The 22,181-nt window shown below is 40.5% G+C and overlaps 2 protein-coding genes across 2 annotated transcripts; one reads left to right on the top strand and one right to left on the bottom strand.

Moving 5' to 3' along the window:
* Positions 1–835: 835 nt before the first annotated feature.
* On the bottom strand, positions 836–18,656 carry LOC131139152 (DNA-binding protein RFX7-like). Its single transcript, XM_058088462.2, has 9 exons — positions 18,170–18,656; positions 15,419–15,452; positions 10,641–10,726; positions 10,449–10,571; positions 7,833–7,949; positions 7,345–7,429; positions 7,031–7,244; positions 6,519–6,802; positions 836–5,727 (listed from the first exon to the last, which is right to left on the bottom strand). The coding sequence occupies exons 1-9, from the start codon at positions 18,292–18,294 to the stop codon at positions 2,644–2,646; spliced, it is 4,152 nt and encodes a 1,383-aa protein (XP_057944445.2). The 5' UTR covers positions 18,295–18,656; the 3' UTR covers positions 836–2,643.
* Positions 18,657–18,664: 8 nt separating this feature from the next.
* tex9 (testis expressed 9) lies at positions 18,665–22,061 on the top strand. Its single transcript, XM_058088473.2, has 12 exons — positions 18,665–19,262; positions 19,518–19,589; positions 19,742–19,805; positions 19,891–19,967; positions 20,047–20,092; positions 20,170–20,216; positions 20,303–20,433; positions 20,939–21,030; positions 21,141–21,314; positions 21,396–21,530; positions 21,726–21,860; positions 21,941–22,061. The coding sequence occupies exons 2-12, from the start codon at positions 19,549–19,551 to the stop codon at positions 22,016–22,018; spliced, it is 1,020 nt and encodes a 339-aa protein (XP_057944456.2). The 5' UTR covers positions 18,665–19,262; positions 19,518–19,548; the 3' UTR covers positions 22,019–22,061.
* Positions 22,062–22,181: the final 120 nt, after the last annotated feature.

Here is a 22,181-nt window from a genome sequence, read left to right as displayed (position 1 = left end):
AACATGCATGTTAGGTTAATCGCTGACTCCAAATTGTCCATAGGTATGAATGTGAGTGTGAATGGTTGTTTGTCTGTATGTGCCCTGTGATTGCCAGTCCAGGGTGTACCCCGCCTCTCGCCCAAGGACAGCTGGGATAGGCTCTAGCATTCAAGCTTTTCCTTTATAAATCACTAGTTGTTGGCAGCAGCCATTTCAGTTAAATATATCATTAGCAGACAAACACAGTGATTGATGAGAAGTGGCATGGAGTTCATAGGATTTACAGGTGTGCAATAATTATTTAAAGGGGACCTTTAATGCTTTTTCCACTTTGCTGACGTATATATGTAGTTGAATGTTGTATTCTCGTGTTAAACGATGCCAAAGTTTAAGCTAATGAGGTTTGCGCATTTGGAAGTGAGCCCTGAAAGAAGGTTGGGAAACACTCTGTTTCAAAGGACGTGGTAAAACTGCCCCTTTGTGATGCCACAGAGGGGCGGACTTCCTTATATGGTCGTGGCTGTAAGCCAGATAGACTCTCTGCCCTCCCCTAAGCTCTGTTACTCTGTTTACGAAACAAGCTCAGGCAGAAGTTGTTGTATTTGGTGATTCCCAACAAATCATCTGTCAACAGCATTTCACATAGGACTGTTTTTGTGAACATGAATGTGAAATATCAGCCAAATTGTTGCTGGAGCCAGAAGCAGTGCGCATTAATTGATTAAAAGATGCATTAATTTCAGACACGTTGTGCGTCCACATGCCGCCTTCACGTCCGGCTTGTTCTTATATGGTTGGGATAAGGAGAGATAGCACTTTTAAAAGGCTTGTGGATGAAGACAAGCTTGCACTTTCCCACCATTCGGGTGTATTTAAAAGGATTTATTAACATTAAAAAAAAACATTAAAAAAACAAGCACTTCCCTTTAAAAAGCACATTAAATATTTTCATGTTCACCCAACACAGCAAAACAAAAACTACCAGTACAGTGGAGGGCACTTCTACAGCTCTGAACCACTTAAAAGAGGAGCAGTAGAGTCTCAGTAACATAATAAATATCAGTGCAAACCAAATTAAATATTCTTACAGATACATAGTAAAGATTAACAGAACAAAAGAGAGAATGTATAACTAACGACTATTAATAATAATACTCCAAATGGGGTTTAAAACTACAGTGACAATATGCTTTTACAGGAGTTTAAAGAACCTTACTAGTCTACTGCATAGTGCCATCACAATATCCTAACATACAGCAACTGCAAAATAACAAGAATCCAAAAATAGTACAATAGGTGCTAATATGGCGTACTACTTTGCTGGATATTTGAAACCAATACAACAGTGCAAGACAACACCTTTTTTTAAGGTGACATTTTCTGTACAGACAAAGACAGCAAACCATGAGCAGTAAAATAACACAAACTTCGAACTGTACAATAAATATAAAGTGACCAACATTACAACACGCTTAACCTACCACAAACGAGGAGAAATCATAAATAAATGAGTAATGTAATAACTCCTGTTCATTTCAAAAGCTAGTTTTCCAGCTTTTCCAGTGCTGTTTTTCCCCATAGTTTTCTTTCTACAACATTGTTGGTTAAAGCCCTTCAAAACTCGTCAATATGTCCGCCATTCAATACAGGAGATGTTAGTGCAGTTTTACATTTTGAAATGAATCTTTGGTATGGACATAAGGCCTTCTTTTTGTTCAGGATTCTCACAGGAAATTCACAGTGCATTTTTGTAGGAGAAGCACACAATATTACAGATTGTCTGTGCTGTATGACGAATGCATATAACATGTTAAAAGATGGCTACTTCCCCCCCCCCCCCCACTATAAATCTTTACTTATATAATTCAATTTGAAAGTGCATTAGGGCTTCAATTTTAATACTGATTTGTATATGGCCTGTATAATATTCACCAACTCTTTGGAGTTAAATTTTGTGTGAATTATTTATATTTGATGATAAACAGGTTAACATAATTAATATATTAGTGTGTAAATTAATAATAGATAGATAAAACCCTTAAACATTTAATCTAGTTTCTGATTAGTAGGTATGCTGCATATACTCCGTCTGTTACGTTGTGGCTTTATGTAAGATTGTAGAAAGAGTAAATACATCATGCTAACCTTTCTACATACACATACTAATGATTATTGACTGGATATTCTGTACAAAGTGCCCTGGTGTCTTACATCACTTTTAAGCATGCTTTGTTTGAGTGTAGGGAATCCACATTATTAGTAACTTGACTGTGTAATGCTTGTCATTATTGTAGTTCAGAAACAGAACTATGAAAACGTATAAATGTGTTTCATTCATTTTCAAACTATTTACAGAAAATACAAAACCTTTTTCATTGAATTTTTTAGGGGGTGTATAAAAATGATCTAAAAGCGGGACAATAAAAAAATGGGAAGATCATTTTTGCCAATGCTTTTACACCAACATTATATAGTGATGTTGTCTGATAAGAGAAATGACCAGCATTTGGATCAGAGTGTTGCAGCATCATTTTAGGTCAGGTTGGCACTTAAACTGGACAAAAGTCATTGTGTCCGGAGTCGCTTTCAAAAGTTCAAATGTATCATGTACACACCATCGATTAACATGTTCAACATGATTTTTTTAAAAAGGCTTTACTCTCAACCCATCAACCCAACAGTTGGGTGATCTTTGCTCTCAAACCACTCCAGTCCGCTTGAATGAGTGGTCTCGCTGGTGATTTGCTGAAACAGTGGTTCATTGGCCAGCTCCTCTGGAGCAGAACATTGATACTGGCCTTGCTGATGATTGGAGTCAAACATAAGGTTTGAATCCAGTGTATTAAGGTCATTGATGCTATCGGAGAGGTCCGATCTCATTCTGATGTCACATGGGAAATTTGCCCTCCCTGTGGCTAGCTCCGACATCTGATTGCCGGATGTATGGCTGCTATCTGGATGCATGTCCTTAAAGGTGCCGCTAAAATTCACTTGCTGCCGCTGTGAACTCAAAGTTTGCAGCATCGACTGAGCCTGCTGTTGATGCTGCTCCGCTAAGGCTGATTGTGCTCGGCTGTTACTTGCAGAGAGAATAATTTCTTCATTACTGGCATTTTCAATGAGGTGATTCGACTGTAGCGATGCGCATGCGATGGTGGAATCGGATGGGATCATGTTCTCAGACTCGAGGATCTGAGAGAGATTCATACGAGCTGTATAGCTTGAAGGCAAATTGTTCATGCCCAGACCTCGTATGGTATCATGGTCCCCGTCTAGCTTGTTTAGAAGGACATCTGTGATATTTTTGTTGCTGCATTGCTGGCCCGCCATTGGTAGAACCTCCGTCTGCATCATGATGTTGAGGGGAACAGAGCGACTCCTCTGAGCCACGCTGCTCACATTAAGCTGGTTGTTGGCTAAGGTGTTTAACACCTCAGGTGTTACCGGAGAGTTAAACGGAGAGATACACTGCTGGTGGATATTGGGAAGACCACTTGTTCCTGTGTATCCAACCAAATTCCTCTGATGTATTGCGGGGCTAACGCTGCGACATCGAAAAGATCCGCTCGTGACAGTTAGGTTGGGTGCTTTGTTATCCAGAGGAGCAGGTACGGCGAAACCCTCCTGCTTGTTAGCCATGTTGGCTACCTGCTGCTGCACAGGGGAAATGGGAGTCAGTCGACCAAAGCGGCTGTCATGGTGCCTTGCATGAGGCACGGCAAAGGCATGAGGCTTTTGAAAGTGGTCATCCATGAGGCCCTGATAGCTGGGCATAATTCCCATGGTGCTGTTAGACTTATTTAAACTCCCACTGTTACTGTTGTAACTATTACTCATCCAGTCCAGCCTGGTCTTATCAGGGTGGGTGGCTGTCGGCCTCTGCATGGGCTTGACGGGGCTGTTGGAGACGGTGCTGCCATCATGGAAACCAGTTATGCTAGAGTTGATTGGTGTAAATGCAAAGGGGTTCCTGCACTCCACAGGGCTGGGAGGCACAGTGCTGCTGCAGTTGGACAGCGGAGTACCAACCGGAGTATGCCGACTGCTTCCAAGGGCGCTGTCGACTGGTGTTATGGGAGTGACACGCGAGCACGGGCTCTCTCTGGTAAAGCCTTGGACTCCTCCGGTCATTTCTGACGTGGGTGTAGGCGTTGGTGTTTGAACCAGATTGCTGATGCCACTGCTGTTTGCAGCGTGGTAAAAAGTGTTCATTGTCTGATTGGTGGACATCAAGTTCTGTGGCACCACAGTCTCTTGACTTTGCAGCGAGACACCGTTTCCAAACGCTTGCAGATTATTAAGTTTCATCTGCTCTTCCATCTGCACTAACTCTTCTACAATGCTGTCTTGAGTTACATCATCATCAAAGGTGAAGTATTCCATATCTGTCTGCATCTGGAGCTGACTTGACGTCGAAGGTTGTTCTAAAAAATCAAGGGGTCCAGAAACCGTGTTGCTCTGATGGTAGGTCTGTGGTTGAACACCTGCAGCTGAGTTTGAAGCTGTAGGAGTTTGAACGCCAGGGTTGGTAGGTATGGAATGCACGTCGGACATCAGGTGCTCCTGTGGTTGCTGCATTAATGGGTGACTGACACTGTGAGTTTCCATAACATTGGAAATGTTTTTCCTCTGCATTGAGCTCTGTGTTTTGGCAATAGTGAAGAAGCTGCTGGCTTTGAAAGAGGCATTGCCAAGTGTATGGACTTGACTGGGCAGGAAAGAGGTCATTTTCTTCTCCATCTCCCGTGTGACTGGTGCGCTCTCAGGCCGAGATGGAGCTGCTGGGCGCAGGATGCTTCTGTTCCCATATCCAAGGCCTGCGGCGCCCTCTTCTGGGTGCTGGGGCATAAAAGCTCTCTTGACAGGAGAGAGGACAGGACTGAGGCCCGAGCGCTTCCGAAAGCCCTTGTTTACAGAGCTACCTTCTCCAAAAGAAGGTGCTCTGCTGGTGTTTAATGCAGAGATGGCTCGGGTGTTCTGAGAGGAGGGAGCCAAATTCAGGGTGCTTGTATTAGTTGTGTTGTAATTTATGCTTGCTTCAATGGTCGCCGCAGTGCTGGTGCTCAAGGGGAGGTTTGCATCGTATTCAGAGATGGATATTTCCTCCAGAGCTAATCCTTTAGTGTGAGGTATTGGCACACTAGCAGCTCTCTGTGCCATTGCTCCATGACCTAACATTACACTGCTAGGATTTTGATTTTGACTATTCTTGTGTATATCCTCAATCTCCATTTCAACATCAATGTTATGAGTATCAACCAGCTCGGGTCTCGTTGCTGGGGCAAGAAGGGGGAGAGCAGAGGTACTTCTTGTGTTTTGTCGGGAGCCCTGGATGTCCTCTGACACAGAACTGCTGCTGATGCCTGCAGATGCCGGTCTCAAAGTGGTGTTTGTGAGGGAAGTGGTTGCATTTGGTGCAAGTGATATGGCTGTCATCTTGACCAGACTGACAGGTGTAACATGACACGTAGTCATCACGGTCTTGATGGGGTTGTTGGCAATGATCATGGTGGAGGGTGAGCACAAAGCAATAGCGGTGGTAGTCGCTGGCTTGGGTAGGATTTGAGGATAGCGTTGGCGAGCCGTGCGTTCCCCCACTGAACTTGCTAGAATATTTGGGGGGGCCTTGGCGGGTTGTTTTAGTGGCTGAACTGGCTGGGTCACCACTTGGAAGTTTATAGGCAGCACTTTGTTTTCCCCTGTTCCCATGGGATTGGGGGACACAAGCTGGCCGCTTTGCTGTGCCTGCATAGGAGACAAAAAAAGTAAACTCTCATTCATTTATGTTAATATTGTTAATGCTCCTATGCTACATAACATTTGCAAGACATCGGAAGTCCTCCTAAGCACTTGGGAGTGTGACCGACCACAGTGGAGTGGGCGTGCCTGGAGGTGGGCCGCGGGTGGAATACATTAAAATAGGCCGTTTTCGCTGGTTAGTACAAAATCCAAAGAAATACAGCTGGAATGGTTGCAGATTCTGGAAGATCTAGAAAGCTTTCTATGCTGGAAAATACACTGAACACAAGTAAATGTACCTTAAATTAAGTGATGTCTTTGAACGTAACCCCTTTAAAGTGTGATTGAAATGTTCTAGTGTTAGTCAAATAGATTTTCAGACGCATCTTTCAGCTTGACTGACATATTCAGTTCATTTGGAGATGTTAATAATACATACAAATATATATCATCCTGTTCTGTTATTTATGGTGTCTTTCTGTTAATTACACATAGTAAAAATTGGCATATTTCAGACATAATTACTTGTGATGATTAATCATGATTAATTAATTAAAAAACTGATTAATATGATCAAAAAATGTAATTGACAGCCCATATATCTATTTTTTAAATATCTTTCTTTATATATTTCCATATATAGTTAAAAAATTTGGGTTGACAACCTCTATAAATAAATGTTTATCTGTCAACAAAAAGACACAAATGCTTTGAAAGATTTCAAAGGGAAATTAATTTGCGTTCCTGTTTCTACCTGTTACCATGCAACTTAAGTGTCATTTCTGCTGCTTTCTCACCGTGACAGGTCTCGGAACAGCCGTGACCACAATGCCAATGGTTGGCTGAGGCGAAGGTGACACCGGACTATCACAAGGCCCATTGCTGTCATCCGCTGTCTTGATCATGCCCTCTCCAGGTAGTGGCGAGTGCAGCTTTTGCTCTTGTTGCTTCCTCTGGATCTTCCTCTGGAGCTGCTGCTTGGCATCCACAGTCGGAGATGACAGACTTGCAGTTTGAGGCTGATAGCAGTGCACATCGGCGGTGGGAACAAACGCTGAGACCGTCTCTAGGGGCTTAACCTCTGAAGGTAAGATACCGTAATATGACTATTAATTGTATTCCAACAGGAACTGCATAACAAAATGCTGAAATGACTATATAAAATGGATAATACATAAATCCCCAAATATTAGATTACAAATGAAGCTTGCATTTTATATCAGTCACAAGCATTAAATGCAATAGCATGTCACTGCCACCAGATGCCGCTGAATGTGCATCATATAAGCGACAACAAACGGTGCCTGACCTGTTGCAGTGCCCGTCATTATGGTGAGAGCTGCCAGAGACTTGTTGCTGATGTAGTGGCTGTCGATCAGGAAGCGAGCCAAGTCTTCCACCGCCTCAAAGGGCCGTTTTAGCACTTTCTGAGCCCACTCGCATACCAGATCGCAAGCAGCAAAGCGCACCTCTTCCTTTATGCTGCCGAGGTGGCCTGTTGGATCCAGACCATCACACTGAAACTAAAACATAGTAAATATGTTGTTATAAGTATACAGGCAGGACAAAATCATACATCAACTTAATTTGAAATATTTGGAAGAAAGTTAAACATATGCTTACTCCGTCTCCAGTTTTGTGTAGATCTAGGCTTGGTAAAGATGGAATTTGAACAAAGGGCCTCTTCCTTAGTCCACTATAGCAATATGTAAGGCAGTGTTAAGATAAATACATTATATAATGCCTCTCAGTATAATGCATTTCCAATAATAAGCATATGACTCAGGTCTTTACTTCTGCATAAAAACAGAATGTCCATTTCTGTCAAGTTAATCATACCACCCTACCCTACCCTACCAAAATGGTAGCATCAAGGGTCACTGAAGGTCATGAATTCTGAAAGTTTTTTTTACTTTGATATCAGGACCAAAAACCACAAAAAAAAGTCATGGAGGTCACCGTGATTCCCCCGAGCACTTGTGTATTATGCTTCTGCTTCACAGAGAGAATTTGTTTCATTTCTCATCTATATTTAGAGAGCTTATGAACTGTAACAGCAGATGGTCAGTGAGTAGAGACAGGCTGTTACAGTCCATTCCTGTCAAGGATATTTGGATTTTCCTCTCATGCCAAGTCGACGTGCTTTCATGTTTGGGAAGACATTTTTCATCATTTTTCCAAAATCTGCAGCACTCAGTGGATGATAGTTGAGATTGTCACAGAAGCTCCTGGGAAAAAAACAAGGATCAGAGAAAATGTAGGAAGTGTCCACAAAAAATATTTATAATTTCTTCATTTGCACATTGAACTTGTTCCCTTGTTTATTGCAGGGGATAGAGTCCCAAAATAGCCCACCATAAGTCAGCAAAGAAGCCAAAAACCATAATAAACCTTCCCATAGGAAACAAAGTACAGTGTTCCCTCGTTTATCGCAGGGGATAGGTTCCCAAAATAGACTGCCATAAGTCGGCGAAGTAGCCAACCTTATTTGTTTGCAGTTATATATATTTTAAGGCTGTAAACCCCATCACAATAAACTTTATACACTTTTCTCAGACAGGCACACATTTTCTGACATTGTCTTCTTGCTTAATCACCGTTAAAGTCCAGATTTCATTTGAAAAATCAACCTCTTGGACACAAAACATTAAGTAACTCAACGTATTCACTCCGTGCCATTTGGCTGTGGCGTTTTTGTATCCTTGTTAAAACATATTGTTTCTGTTGTAGTGTTACTGTTAACCAATCAGCAGTGATGTCACAGTTACTAAGAAAAAGTAATCCTATTACTGACTACTGATTATTGAATTAAAAAGTAACTAAAAAAGTAACTAGTTTACAGATTACTTAATTTTGAAAGCAATTAAGTAACATTACTCGTTACTTTTTCAGTTACTAACAGCGGCTGCCTGCAACATCAGTAATATTTTTAAAGTTGAACTTGAAAGTTGGCATTCTATTTGCTGAAAAATAGTGTGGCGTTGGGTGTGTTGTGTTGTTCCAACAGCGAAAGGTGAACCATGAGGTAGTGAGGGAACACTGTCAATCAATATTTTCCAGACACCCAAAATATAAACAAAAATACATTTTGAATAATTTTATTTGTACATGCAGAAAACAATGCAATTATACAAACCTGTAATTACAAATGGTGAAGGAAAGTTCAAAGCCCCTTCTGATTGAAATAATTTCCCTTCCTCCCGGTACAGTATTATCTTGATATGGCATACATTTTCATACGTTATTTAATTGGGTCTTATTTGATGTCCAGATGTACACAGTATCTTGAGTATATGTCAAGGATGCCAAGGATATTTTTATCGAAATTCTACATGAAAAATGAAGCAAAACCTGTATTAAAAACAGTACGCATAAACATCTACTTCAGCGAGCATCTTACAAATGCAACACTGGACCAAGAAAGAACGTGACTTATGGAAGAAACAAAAGAGGAGGCTTCAGTGAGTGTCTCGTTTCAGCTTAGTGCACAAGCCCTGCCTACTGTTTGAGTGCACTCAATGAGTTGGATCATGGCGCCTGCCATTTATTTCTGTTTGTAGCTAGGTCGCCGATGATATACTGCTGCAGAAACATTTATTATACACTAATGTGACATCACTATTCTTGCTAATCGGACAAAAAAAAATACATAGAAATGTCATACGCATATGTATTTTTTTTATTGCATGAAAACATAACAGCTTGTGAAATCTGTAGTTATCAATCACTGTGTTTTTGAATGAAAATGATGTTTCAGGCCGGTTTAGGAATAAAACTACTTATATTGTGTCATACAGAACATCATGTTCCTTTCAAGCCTTTTCACCTGTCTATCCCAAAGGCGCCAATATATCTGTGGGTGTGGTAGGGGTCTGAATTTAGTTGAGTGAGAAAGACAGTTACATAACACGGTCAGAGTATTTCAATGGCTGTCTCAGACTTTCCATTCTAATATTACCAGCACATGCTGCTGTGTGATTCTCTGGCTTGCCGTGTCTATTTATAATGATTCTTTAGCCGGCAGCAATTTGGAGGAGAAAGAAACTCTAATGGGGAGAAAGTCAATCCATCCATTTTCTATGCTGCTTTATCATGCCTCATTAAGGTTGCGGGAGTGTACTGGAGCCTATCCCAGGTGACTTAGGGCAAGAGGCGGGGTACACCGTGGGCTGTTTGCCAGCCAATCACAGGGCACATATAGACAAACAACCATTCACATTCATACCTATGGACAATTTGGGGTCGCCAATTAACGAAATAACGTACAGTGTTCCCTTGTTTATCATGAGTGATAGGTCCCCAAAATAGCCCGCAATAAGTTAGCAAAGTAGCACAATAGACTTTATATACTTTTCTCAGACAGGCGCGCATTTTCTGACATTTCTTTCTTACTTAAGCACTGTTAAAGTCCATATTTTATTTGAATTTAAAAAAGCAACCTCTTGGACACAATACATTATTAAGTGACTCAACGTATTTACTCCACTGACGTCCCGGCACCATTTGGCTGTAGCATTTTTGTATCCTTGTTAAAACATAGTCTTCCTGTTGTAGTGTTACTGTTTTACTACTCCTCATAGTCCTCCATGGACCGCAAATTAAATGATGGTATGCTATAATCCTGTTTTTAATATTGTTTTTGTGTTTTGTTTGCTTTATAACTTTTTTGTAAATGGCTAAGCGCAATAATAAGAAATGTAAAAATGTGCAACATTGTATTTACTTACTTGTATTCATCATAGACCTCTTGTTTAGGGAGCGAAGTCTCTGGATATTCCTCTAAGTGATTGCGGATCCAGTTGAAGGCATGCATCTGCTGCGTGCGGCTTGATGACACGGCGCTCTGGTCACTGACAACATATGTGAACCATTTCAATCACACACATTTTAAAAAAATCATAACCTCTTAATTAGCTTACCTTTTATCACCACTACTGCTGGGACCAGAAGGCAACTTAAGGTAGAGGTAGAGTTTTTCAATGTCTGTGAACTTTTCAACATCTTGCTGTAAAAATAAAAATGGGAACAGTAGAATTACTTTTCATGCACCATCTGTTTGTTGCACTAGACTAATTATAAGTATAAGTATATTGATGTTAAATGACAATACATGTGGTATTCTAACATGTTGGGCCCCATTTTCGTCCCCTGTTAGCATGTCGGATGCTCTCGTTGGTGTAGCAACAGTGCAGATTTAGTTAACCTTGACTAACAATGAGGAGGAGATGGATGTGGCCCTGACAAGGAAACAACCCCACAAGCATCCTAAGCTGTCTTTCTTGAAAAAGAATCTCCATTTTGAATGTAACTCCTTCCACTTTATTATTATGAGGTTTATTTGTTAACATTTGGAACTACCTGAAGCCTGAAATATAAACCCATCTTGTTTAATCACCTTGTGGTAAACAAGAGTACTGCAATCACTGCCACAACTTCATGTCACATCAGCACAACACACCCAACATGTAACCTTGTGCGCGACCTCTGGGACTGTTTATGCAAGGCTTTGTCTAATCCGTGCAACACCCTTGTGTAAACGACACAGATAGAGATCAGTGCAGTGGAAACATTAAAAGTCATCCAACATACAATATAATTATTTCACTAAGCAGTAGGCTAGAGTCTACTGAGGCTAGAGCTTAAACTGGGCAGTCCCCTTCCTCCTTTTCTGCCTATTTTAAACACAGCAGCATGGTGCTCATCATTCATCATGCTCAGCTTGTCCTTGACGTTGCCTCTTCAGCAGAGCGCAGCACTGTGTACTAATGATGCTGAAGGAGAAAACGGGCAAGCAAGTATGCTAAGATGCTTGCCAAATGACTCATATGTGTGGGCAACACGGGACCCCCATGAATAGAATTTAAAGCCCAACAATCTGTATTCAGCGGACATTCTGCACTTTAGGCGGCACAGCGGTCGAGTGGTTAGCGCGCAGACCTCACAGCTAGGAGACCAGGGTTCAATTCCACCCTCAGCCATCTCTGTGTGGAGTTTGCATGTTCTCCCCGTGCATGCGTGGGTTTTCTCCGGGTACTCCGGTTTCCTCCCACATTCCAAAAACATGCTAGGTTAATTGGCCACTCCATAGGTATGAATGTGAGTGTGAATGGTTGTTTGTCTATATGTGCCCTGTGATTGGCTGGCGACCAGTCCAGGGTGTACCTCTCGCCCGAAGACAGCTGGGATAGGCTCCAGCACCCCCCGCGACCCTCGTGAGGAAAAAGCGGTAGAAAATGAATGAATGAATGAATAATAATTAGGGCTGTCAAAGTTCATGCGTTTCCTTTAATTTGGGTACGAGCTACGTTACAAGTTAACAGTAGGCATCGTCGCGGACAGCTAGCTAACAGCGCATAGCTAACAGCGCTAGCATTAGCAGCACACTAGCTAGCTAGTCACCAACACATCAGTGAAACATATGTACATGAAAGCGATCTAATTTATCGTATTTAGGATATATTCTCACCCAATAAGGGCAGAAAATCTTACCTTTACGCCTTTCCACATATTTTCAGCATTTTGGACTAAATATGAGGTGAAAGACAAAAAGGGGAAAAATAGTAGTCTTTTCTGTACACCGTGGGACAAAGTTAGAAGGTGTGTTCAAGGACTGTCAGACAAACGCCACTTGCATTAAATATGCAAAAACTGGGGGCTTTCTAAATGTTGAGTATTTTTTAAATAACATAATATTCCGTATTTCCAAAATTGATATCCCTTTACTACATTATTGTAGTTATCGTAGTTGCGTGTCAAATTCTTTTCCACAATGAGATTTACATCCTTGATTCTTATACAGGGCAGATAAATACTTATTTTTATCTATGATTAAGTGCGATTAATTATGAGTTCCTATGGACAAAAAAATTGTGATTAACTACAATTAAATATGTCAATCAAATCAGAGCGCTATTAATAATGAATGAATGAATGAACTAATTAATACAGTATACCGAGGGCCAATAAAAAAAAATCTCCTTCCTTTCTGTGTGGAAGTGGTAAGTTTTTGGCTCCTTACTTTGTCCTTTTTCCCCACTCTGAAACACATTCTTAAGTTTAAAACTAATAAATTGGAGGCTACCTAGTTAACTCGGTAGCTTGCTATATGATATATGCTATATGGCGGCCGTCTCTTATATCCCTGCAGTGATCCCCATCCTGTCTGATGTGTAAATAAGTAAACAAAACAAAGGATAATAAGAGTGTAAAGATGACTATAGGACTATAGGGGTGTTATTTCATGTCCAGGGGGCTCTAATAATGGTAAATACCATTTGGAAAGTTGTAAGCAGGTTTCGTATGCTCTAACTATGAAAATATTCCATTTATTAATATTGAATTATGCTGTGTTGAAATTCAGGGACGTAAGAACAACATGAACGTAACATTACAACAATATACAACATATACAACAATTATGATACTTGATCAAAACATTGTGATTTGTAATTGTGAAATAATAGACATTTCTAGACAGTCTGTTCTTTTAAACAATTATGGGTAACATATGCTAGTCGGCGGTGGTGCTTTTTGTTTTTTCTGGTATCGATACAGTCCTTAAAGTCCATCTAGTATACTCGCAACCCTCATGTTTCCAGAAAGGGCCTGATGGGGTCAAATGAAATCAAATCTGTAGCTCAGGATGCCCCCTCTGCATCCTTACAGTGCCAGCGTGTGCCTGCAATCAGACATTTCCCTACTTTGCCTCCTAAGAATAAACACATGGCGTCAACCTTTTCTAATTCCCGGCTCTGTTTTTATTGTTGTTGTTGTTAGGGAACCACAGGTTTCCAGGGACAGAAGGCGGGCGGGCAACATGTCATGACATAGGTTGAGTCCCCTGGTCCACATTTACATATCAGCTCTTAAACCTCTTTGGATCAAATATTAAATACGGTAGCAGGCTAGATCCAATATTATTACATTGGGCCCAAAATGTGTATATTGAATTCCTTTCACTGCACATTTTCCATGATGCCCTGTGAACTAATAGCAATCAGATGATGGTCAACCTGAACAGGATAAGGGCTGGTAAATGAATCAATAAATGATTCTCATTACAGTGTTTAAACTCATAAACAATGGCAACCCTTCTTGGCCTTTAGGTATGTGACTCATTTCCTGCCCCCCTTGACTTGTGCTGTCCATGTCGACATGGTATTATGTCATCATGTAGACACAATGACCTATTTTCCTTCTTTACCTCACTTCAACTCATTCTACTTTAACTGTGCTGACAGTTCACAGTTGATATAAATACCAAGTGGGCTGACAATATGACCTGAAGATGATGTAGTATCTCAAAAGAAGGACCTGAATGCATCCTGGAAGCATGTTAGCAACTATTTAGGAGCCATACCATGATGTGATGTTGAGCCAGTAGCTGACCGCTGGTAACCATGGGGATGAATAGGCATAGGGACTGACGGGATTATACATTCATTCATTTTCCACCGCTTTTTCCTCACGAGGGTTGCGGAGGTGCTGGAGCCTATCCCAGCTGTCTTTGGGCGAGAGGCGGGGTACACCCTGCCAGCCAATCACAGGGCACATACAGTATAAACAAACAACCATTCACACTCGCATTCATACCTATGGACAATTTGGAGTCGCCAATTAAGCTAGCATGGTTTTGGAATGTGGGAGGAAACAGGAGTACCCGCATGCACAGGGAGAACATGCAAACTCCACACAGAGATGGCCGAGGGTGGAATTGAACCCTGGTCTCCTAGCTGTGAGGTCTGCGCGCTAACCACTCGACCGCCGTGCCGCCCCGGGATTATACAGTATGTCTATATGTTACTTGTATGATGTATAGGATCTTTTCTATTGTATATTTGCCTATGTTTTTTTGCAGTACTGCCTCTTTACTCATTAAATGTAAGTGTTTAAACAGTGTTCTGTAACTTAAATGTAACTTAAACCACTCCCTTTATTGTTTGACAGTAGAATGGAATAATTCGATTTCCACGCAGTAAGGTCCCAATGCTGTAAACACCAGAAATGATAAATGACAAATGACAAAACGGAAGTTACCCAGGCTACCAAGAGGTTAGTCTGGCTACAGGGGGCACCAGACCAGAGGGATATCCGTCTATAAAGAGCAACCGATTTTAGGGCCAAGAGCCAAGGCCAACAAACACATAGAGACAAATGTACTTTTCCATCCCACCAGCTGTCGCTTGGGCATCTCATATCGGTCAGGTCTGACGCCCCTGGTAACATGCCTAACTTCCTGGTAGCCTGGATAACTTCCATTTTGTTCTGTGAAGTTGCAGCATTTATGTCATACATGTGTTTTGGAGGTTTGCAGTATTTTTCTTTTGCATTTGTTTTCAATTTTGCAACATTTTTAATTTGTAGTATTTTCCCTTGAAATGTGTTTGTTTTTTGTGCTTTGTTGATTTGACTGTGCGTTTGACCCAGGTAGACACCATATCTAAAAGACACCTTAAAATCTATAATTAAATTGTTTTAAATATGTAAAGCACAACTGATTTATCATGGACATGTAGGAAGTACTGAACAAACTATCACGATCCAAGACCACAACTGCATCCTCAAATTTTGACTGAGCCAACTACGCTACTCACCTTGGCAGTCATTGACTAAATTAAAGCCATAAATGTGATAAATGCATTTTCATCAGTCGTACTACATTTAATAAAAACAGAAAAGCACGAAGAACAACACTCACCAGAATGCTTTCCACTTTGGATTGAACAGATTTGCTGAAAAGAAGAGATAATAGTATAAATGAGTATGCGGCTGCTGTAACATGAGTGCTGGCGCATTTATTTATAAAGCAGAGGAATGTCTGGCATGAGACAACCCTCCCTTCAGCATCTCTCAAGTCATGTCGCCCACCGCCATGAACACATGCTGTCAGATGTTAAAAAACAGTCCACATTGTCTCTCTGGGACCATTCCAATTGTGAGCAAAAGGTGGAATATTTACACTTCAAACTATAGCTTTGTCATTCAGCATTAAAGTTCTGATTTTATGACTGTGACATTTTAAAATTGCTTCACTTATTTTTACATTTGTAAGACCCTAGGTGGTTCCTATGGGAAATGTGAACTAGCATATTTGAGTAGGTTACATTTCATCATAAAAGTTCCACTATATATTTTCTTTATTCTACAAAAAACAAGTCTGACTTATGCTAAGTTTTGCAAGTGTGGGGCATGTGAGGTAGTGCCCCACAATAGCCAACAAATGTCTCGGTGGTGGAAAAAAGAATACTACATTTACACTGAGAATACTAATTCAATAGTGAACATGTAATAACACGTAGACATGTTTTATTATCTCTATCAATACCAAAGCCAATATTATTTTATAATCCACTACCAATCCCAACAATGAGGCAAAAAGAGGGGATGATGCAACTCTGCACTAATGCATTCATATTTCAGAGCAGTTTTAAGTCATGAAAACGGCCACAAGGTGGCAGAAGTGCATCTGTGTCATTTTAATGGAAGAATCACACATAGCAGGAGGGAGGAAGTGAGAAAGCATGGAGGAGTATAGCGTGCAGAAGGTCACACACTGTACATTTTGACACATGCACACACACATTCACACACGCATGCACACACATAGCTCAGTTCTAAATGTAAATAGCTACTGGTGTTATATTTGTAAATAAATGTTATGATGTAATTTTTTTTTAATTTGGGAACTGATATTTTCCTGAAACTTACCAATGTTCTATTGCTGATTACTGAAACACGGAAAACGGTATAAACAATTTTTTTTTCTCATGAAAGACAGGAGTCTAATGTTTTTTTTTGGGTAGGTTTCATGTTTATATTTTGTGTGCAGTTGAAAAATCCGTCTAAGTCGTCTAAAATGGCCGTTACTGAAGGGGTTATATTTGGAAATATGGCTAGGATTGAATGTGTTAAAGTAGTTTTTATGGTATTTTACCATTTGTCAATGCAAAAACACAACTTCCCTCCCTATAAAGTTCATATAGACCCCCCCCCCCCCCAAAAAAAAAACTGCAGCCATATTTGCTTTGCTGATTCAGTGTGAGACTGCAGCGGCCAGCAGACTTGTCCAGGTTTAATTCCTAATCTGCAGACAGGTCAACTTGTTGTTGAGAGTGAGACAGAAGGTATAGTGGGTCACATTTAAGGACACTTGCTCGGTGAGGCCGTACGGGTCAGAGTCGGGCTCTAAGCCGTGCCGAGAACAGTTTAACGCTCTAATTTGCTGTTACCAGGCGGCCAAGGATTGCTCAGAGCTGAGAGGGCTTCATTAGCTTGTTTTCAGGGCACATTTAGCAGGTACACTGGATTACACCTGAGCTTGGCTTTTGTACGGACAGATTAGACACAAACTAGTACTTGAAACAGATTAAATTGATCCATTAAATCCCAGTCTCTGTACTGGTGTAACGAATGGGAGAGGCTCCCTCAGGGGTACTTCGCTCCCTAACGTCCCTCTCTCTGTTGTTGCAATGGAAACATCACCTTGCTTTCCTTCTGTGCGGATTTATGGACTCTTTTGCATGACATTTTCACAGAATGACATTCTAATGGGAGCGCACAAGTTCAGACATAAAGGGGTCATTTTAGGTTAATGTGACCTTACATCAGGAAAACTCGGAAAAGCAGTAATATGGTAGGTGGGTTCCAGTCATAACTGTAGTGATGTCACACTGCGCCGATATTTAGCACCAATGTGTCAATAACGTATCACCATCGCAAGTATTGACATTTATCACTGCTGCATTATTTGACCCCGCCCTACTCTGAATAGAGACTACATTAGTGTTGCTTTATGCAATGTATGACACACTTGCTTTTGCAGATGATGTGCATACAGGAAATGAAATGGTCTAATTTGTTAGAATTTTGCATGAAACAGTATTATTATGTATTTGTAGCTGTACTTTTCATTTATTGTTTGTATTATTTCATTAAAGAATTGTTTATATGTACTGGATGTAATGTTTCTGTTTTAATGTTTTACTGAATAAGCTACCTACAAAGCAAACCTATTAACTTTATTTTTACATTCTTTATTCCTTTTGGTTTTCCAAACTAGGATTCATACTCCTTTTTGTGTATATAAATATAACACAGTTAAGCATGTTCAAAGCCAACTGCACTGTATCACACAGTGAAGTGTTACTAATATTGTAGTAACCTTACTAAGCTCCATAAGAGGGAAAAATATTAGAAACACTTCGCAGTACTCTATTAATATAGTACAATAATAAAGATATTGTAATTGAATGCTCACTACATTAAACTAATGAGTATTGTGTTAGGAAAGACAGACATCTCTTGTATTAGATGTCATAAAACTGTGCAGGTGTACCTAATAAAGTGTCCAGTGAGTGTACAACACTAATGAACTCAGAGAAACGCGCAATGTAGTAAAAGTGCGCAACTTTAAATGATGCAAACATGCACATTGGTCGGTGGTCCTCACCAGATGGAGTTCTTGATCCTGAGCTGCAGAGCCCCGGCCTCAGCGCCCTGCAGCCCAGCCAGCAGCCCGGGCAAGCTGCCCGCCCCGCGCTCCATGTGCAGCTGCTGGGGGTCCTCCTCTGCCATCACGGGAGTCCCGGAGCGAACCGGAGTAGGGCGGATGACGAGGCGTAGCCCGGTAGTTTAAACAAGAGGAGGTCGCCGCGATGATAAGTGGACATCAGCGAGCCGTGTTGTTGTTGTTGTTGTCGTCAGCCAGTAGCCCTCCTCGGACATCTCGTCCTTCCAGCTTGTTGCACTTTGCAGTCTTCATGGGGAAAAGAGCATCAAACACTCGCTTGGTGCTGCACGAGGAGAAAGAAATACATGCGCGAGCAAGAAAAGGGCGGACATGTGAGAAAAAAAAACAAGCTAGTTGCTCCGGTGCCCCCTTACGATATGGATTTCTCTGCATGTGCGCCGTGTAGTAGCTGTCACCCGTGCGCATGCGCAGTGGTGGCGCGTGACAATAAAAACAACGCGTAAGCAGAACGTGGTGCGTGGTAAACCTCCCAACATTATTTTATTTTATTATTATTTTTATTATTTTCATTTCCATTGCTTATGATAGCAAATACTGTATTGTTATGGAACCAAACGTTTAACTCTCTCTTCACGTGTCATTTAATGTAATGTTTCGATTTGTTAAAGACATTACTAGTCTTTCCCATCAACGTTACTTACAGCATAAGTGATGTTTTAAATATTACTTTTAATTTGGACATGAATCTCCTTGGTGATTCACGTAAACGACGTCCACGTGATAAATCCATCTTTGTGCGGAAGGTAAGTGAAATGACGAATAAAACGTTATCCTTATTGGAACCTATAGGTGCAAACACAAAATATGCACACAAAAACGCTATTATATAGTATAGTTTTAAGTATTCTATCGTATATTGTTTATTTACATTTGACATATGTTACACTGGAACCAGTTTAGAGTTACCGATTTCGGCCACCGTAGTTATCCGGTCTGTTGAAGTAGTTGCTAGGCAACGAGAACTCGCGTACGGAGGAGTTTCTGTACACAAGTCCAGTCTGTCGTCAGGCAGGTTAGCTCAATACATTACTTGATTAGAAATACATTTAGATACGTTTAGGTGTGGTGCTAGTAAACGTTTATATTCATGCAGTTAATAAATAAGCTAACGTGACATGGTTAGCTTAGCCTCTTTGTAGCATAGCCTAGCCAGTCAGCACTGTCTTTTTATACAGTCTAATGTTTAGCTACATGAAATGTATTGCGATGTACCATTTGTAGTATTTGTAGTTATAGACACATTTTTATTAAGATTTTATTCTCTCAGTTGAGATTTGAAGGTCACATCAACACCAAAGATGCCTGCTGGTTACCTTTTAGCAAAGGAGGAGAAATACAGGTATGAGAACTGTGCTGCTCTGTTGTTTTTTTGATGTACATGTTTATGATATTTTTAATTATAAAAGCTTTTTCACACCAGTGTACAGATGACAAATAGTTAATAATCAGGAAGAACCAACTACAGTGAATACTATTTTCTTATTCCTTCAGGCTGTTAAATGCAAAGCTGGAAGCTAAAACAGCAACTCTAGCAATGCAAGAAGATCAACTTAAGGTAGTATTTTAAAGTAATGGTGCTACTTTAAAAGTAATGAGTTGTGATGCTGTGTGAAAGCTTTCCCCTTTTTGTTGAACCTCAGAAAGAACGGGATGAGTTTCTGTCAAAAACTTCCGCTACACCCCCACTCAAGGATATGGAGGATGAAAAAGTAGCAAGGTGATCACCTGAAATTATCGCTAATGAAGACTTTTCTTAAAGATTGTTTGTTGTATCTTATATTTTACATTCCTTTCAGTAAAGCCAAGGATCGACTCACGCCTGTGCAAAGGCCCCGTGAGAGGGTAGCCACAAGATAACTATTTTTTTGGTACACTATTTTACTTGATCTATGGTGTGAATAAGGTTTACATGTTCTTAGGTGGAGAACAAAAGGCGTGTGAGATCAGCGTCGCAAGGAAGAACTGAGTGAGTTGTTAAAATATGAAGACACAAGCCTAATTACTGGGGTTTCTCATCACAAAAAACATTTACTTTGTTTTCTTGACCTTCAGAGTTTGTGGAGATGGTTTAGCAAGTGTAGCAGATCCCGCAGAGTCCTTCCTGGCAAAAACCATACGAAACATGGAGGACAAGATGAACTCTGATAATAATGTGTTCAATGATGGCGACAACAAAAGTACGGGTATGTGGCTTCATTTCACTCAGCGGGGTACACCCTGGACTGGTCGCCAGCCAATCACAGGGCACATATAGACAAACAACCATTCACACTCACATTCATACCTATGGACAATTTGGAGTCGCCAATTAACCTAGCATGTTTTTGGAATGTGGGAGTATCCATGCACACACGGGGAGAACATGTAAACTCCAGAGATGGCCGAGGGTGCAATCGAACTCTGGTCTCCGAGCTGTGTGTACTCATTTTCAGTGAATAGTACATCTATATAGTGCAATAAAAGTTATGAGCGTTGTAACCCAAAAGTCAAAACTGTAACAACCTTACTGTGAGTACAACGATGTAATAACATAAAAAATAAAGTACCTCTATTAGTTGGGCTACAAATTGTCACCATTTAATTTATGGAACTAAATTAATTTATTTATGGAACTATGTCAATATGCTTTTTCACTTTAATCAACGTTAGCTGCAAGGTGTATGTATAATCATTTTTAATTTTGTTAAGGTGCTTCATCTGCACAAATACATGCTTTGGTGGCCAACATAAAGATCATGCAAGAGGAAATGGATCAGCTTATGAGTGAAAGACAAAATAAGGTGCTGAACTACAGTATTTCATATCAAATATTACTGCCAGTTTTTGCCACTAGATGGAGACCAAGCTCATTATTGGTAACACTTTTTCACGTCACTGTTTTACACTTCAGGATGATGAAAATATGAAGCTGAATACAAAAATCCGGCAGCTGGAGGAGGACCGAGTCAAGCTGCAGAGGACGGTCAACATTCAGCAGACGAAGATCGACAAGCTGAAAGCATCCGAGAACGAGGCTGTCATCAAATGTGACAGCCTTCACCTGCAAGTGTCGGCTTTGCAAAAGGTTGGCATCAATGCCAATGAGCACAACCTAATACAGTCTAAATGTCACCTGAGTTCCAATGTTACCTGTTTGTATGTGTAGGAAATAGAGAAGCTGAATAAATCCAACAAACAAGGCGCGACCGTTCACAACACTGTGGAGATTCGTCTCAGCAGAGCACTGGAGGAGGTGGAGCGCTTAAAGTCAGAGCTTAACAAAACCAAACAGATGAATAAGGCAAGCATGATATTCTTTTTCATTCAGACATGTTTAAAACACATTTTATACCTTGAAGGAACAGCATCATTTCATCAGTGTCGTTAATAAAGGTCCACCAAATGGTCCAGCATGTTGTGATGAAAAATGTACTACTGACATCTTCAGATAAAATGTCCATTCTACTTTTCATTTCCATATTTTCCATCAATAAAGGACAAGACAAATGAGGAACATCAGACTCGTGAAAATCTACTAGCAGAAAACAAACTGCTAAAAAAACAGAAAACAGAACTTATCGTCGGACTGAAGAAACAATTCAAGCTGATTGATATTCTCAAAAGACAAAAGGTGAGTTTCTCTACCCTGGTAAAAAAAAAAAAAAAGCTTCAAAACTCAGGCTGAATGTTGAATTGTTTTTTTTTTTGCAGATGCATCTCGAAGCTGCCAAGCTGCTGTCATTCACAGAGGATGAGTTCATGAAGGCCCTGGACTGGGGCAAGACCTAAATACTCGTGAACTGTTTGGAATAATAAACTAGCATGTGATACTAGCATGTGATACTGCCAATGTGTTCCAAGTTTCAGTTGGCATTAAAATGTGCATTAAGCACAAAATGAAGTAGTTTTGTGGTTGACTATGGCTCATTATTAGTTTTAAAAAATGCATATT

The sequence above is a fragment of the Doryrhamphus excisus genome, linkage group LG13 (genome assembly GCF_037039965.1).
Source record: "Doryrhamphus excisus strain RoL-2023G ecotype Guam linkage group LG13, RoL_Dexc_Guam_v1.1, whole genome shotgun sequence".
Classification (NCBI taxonomy): Eukaryota; Metazoa; Chordata; class Actinopteri; order Syngnathiformes; family Syngnathidae; genus Doryrhamphus; species Doryrhamphus excisus.
The sequence above is the reverse complement of the archived record's forward strand: the minus strand, read 5'-3'. Positions and strand labels throughout refer to the sequence as shown.

Coding starts and splice junctions, on each gene's coding strand:
- tex9 (XM_058088473.2), top strand. CDS start 19,549: ATGCCTGCTGGTTACCTTTTAGCAAAGGAGGAGAAATACAG. Junction 19,968..20,046: donor GAGGATGAAAAAGTAGCAAG/GTGATCACCTGA, acceptor CATTCCTTTCAG/TAAAGCCAAGGATCGACTCA. Junction 21,031..21,140: donor TGAGTGAAAGACAAAATAAG/GTGCTGAACTAC, acceptor TTTACACTTCAG/GATGATGAAAATATGAAGCT.
- LOC131139152 (XM_058088462.2), bottom strand. CDS start 18,294: ATGGCAGAGGAGGACCCCCAGCAGCTGCACATGGAGCGCGGGGCGGGC. Junction 15,453..18,169: donor AGGATCAAGAACTCCATCTG/GTGAGGACCACC, acceptor TCTTCTTTTCAG/CAAATCTGTTCAATCCAAAG. Junction 6,803..7,030: donor AATGACGGGCACTGCAACAG/GTCAGGCACCGT, acceptor TCTTACCTTCAG/AGGTTAAGCCCCTAGAGACG.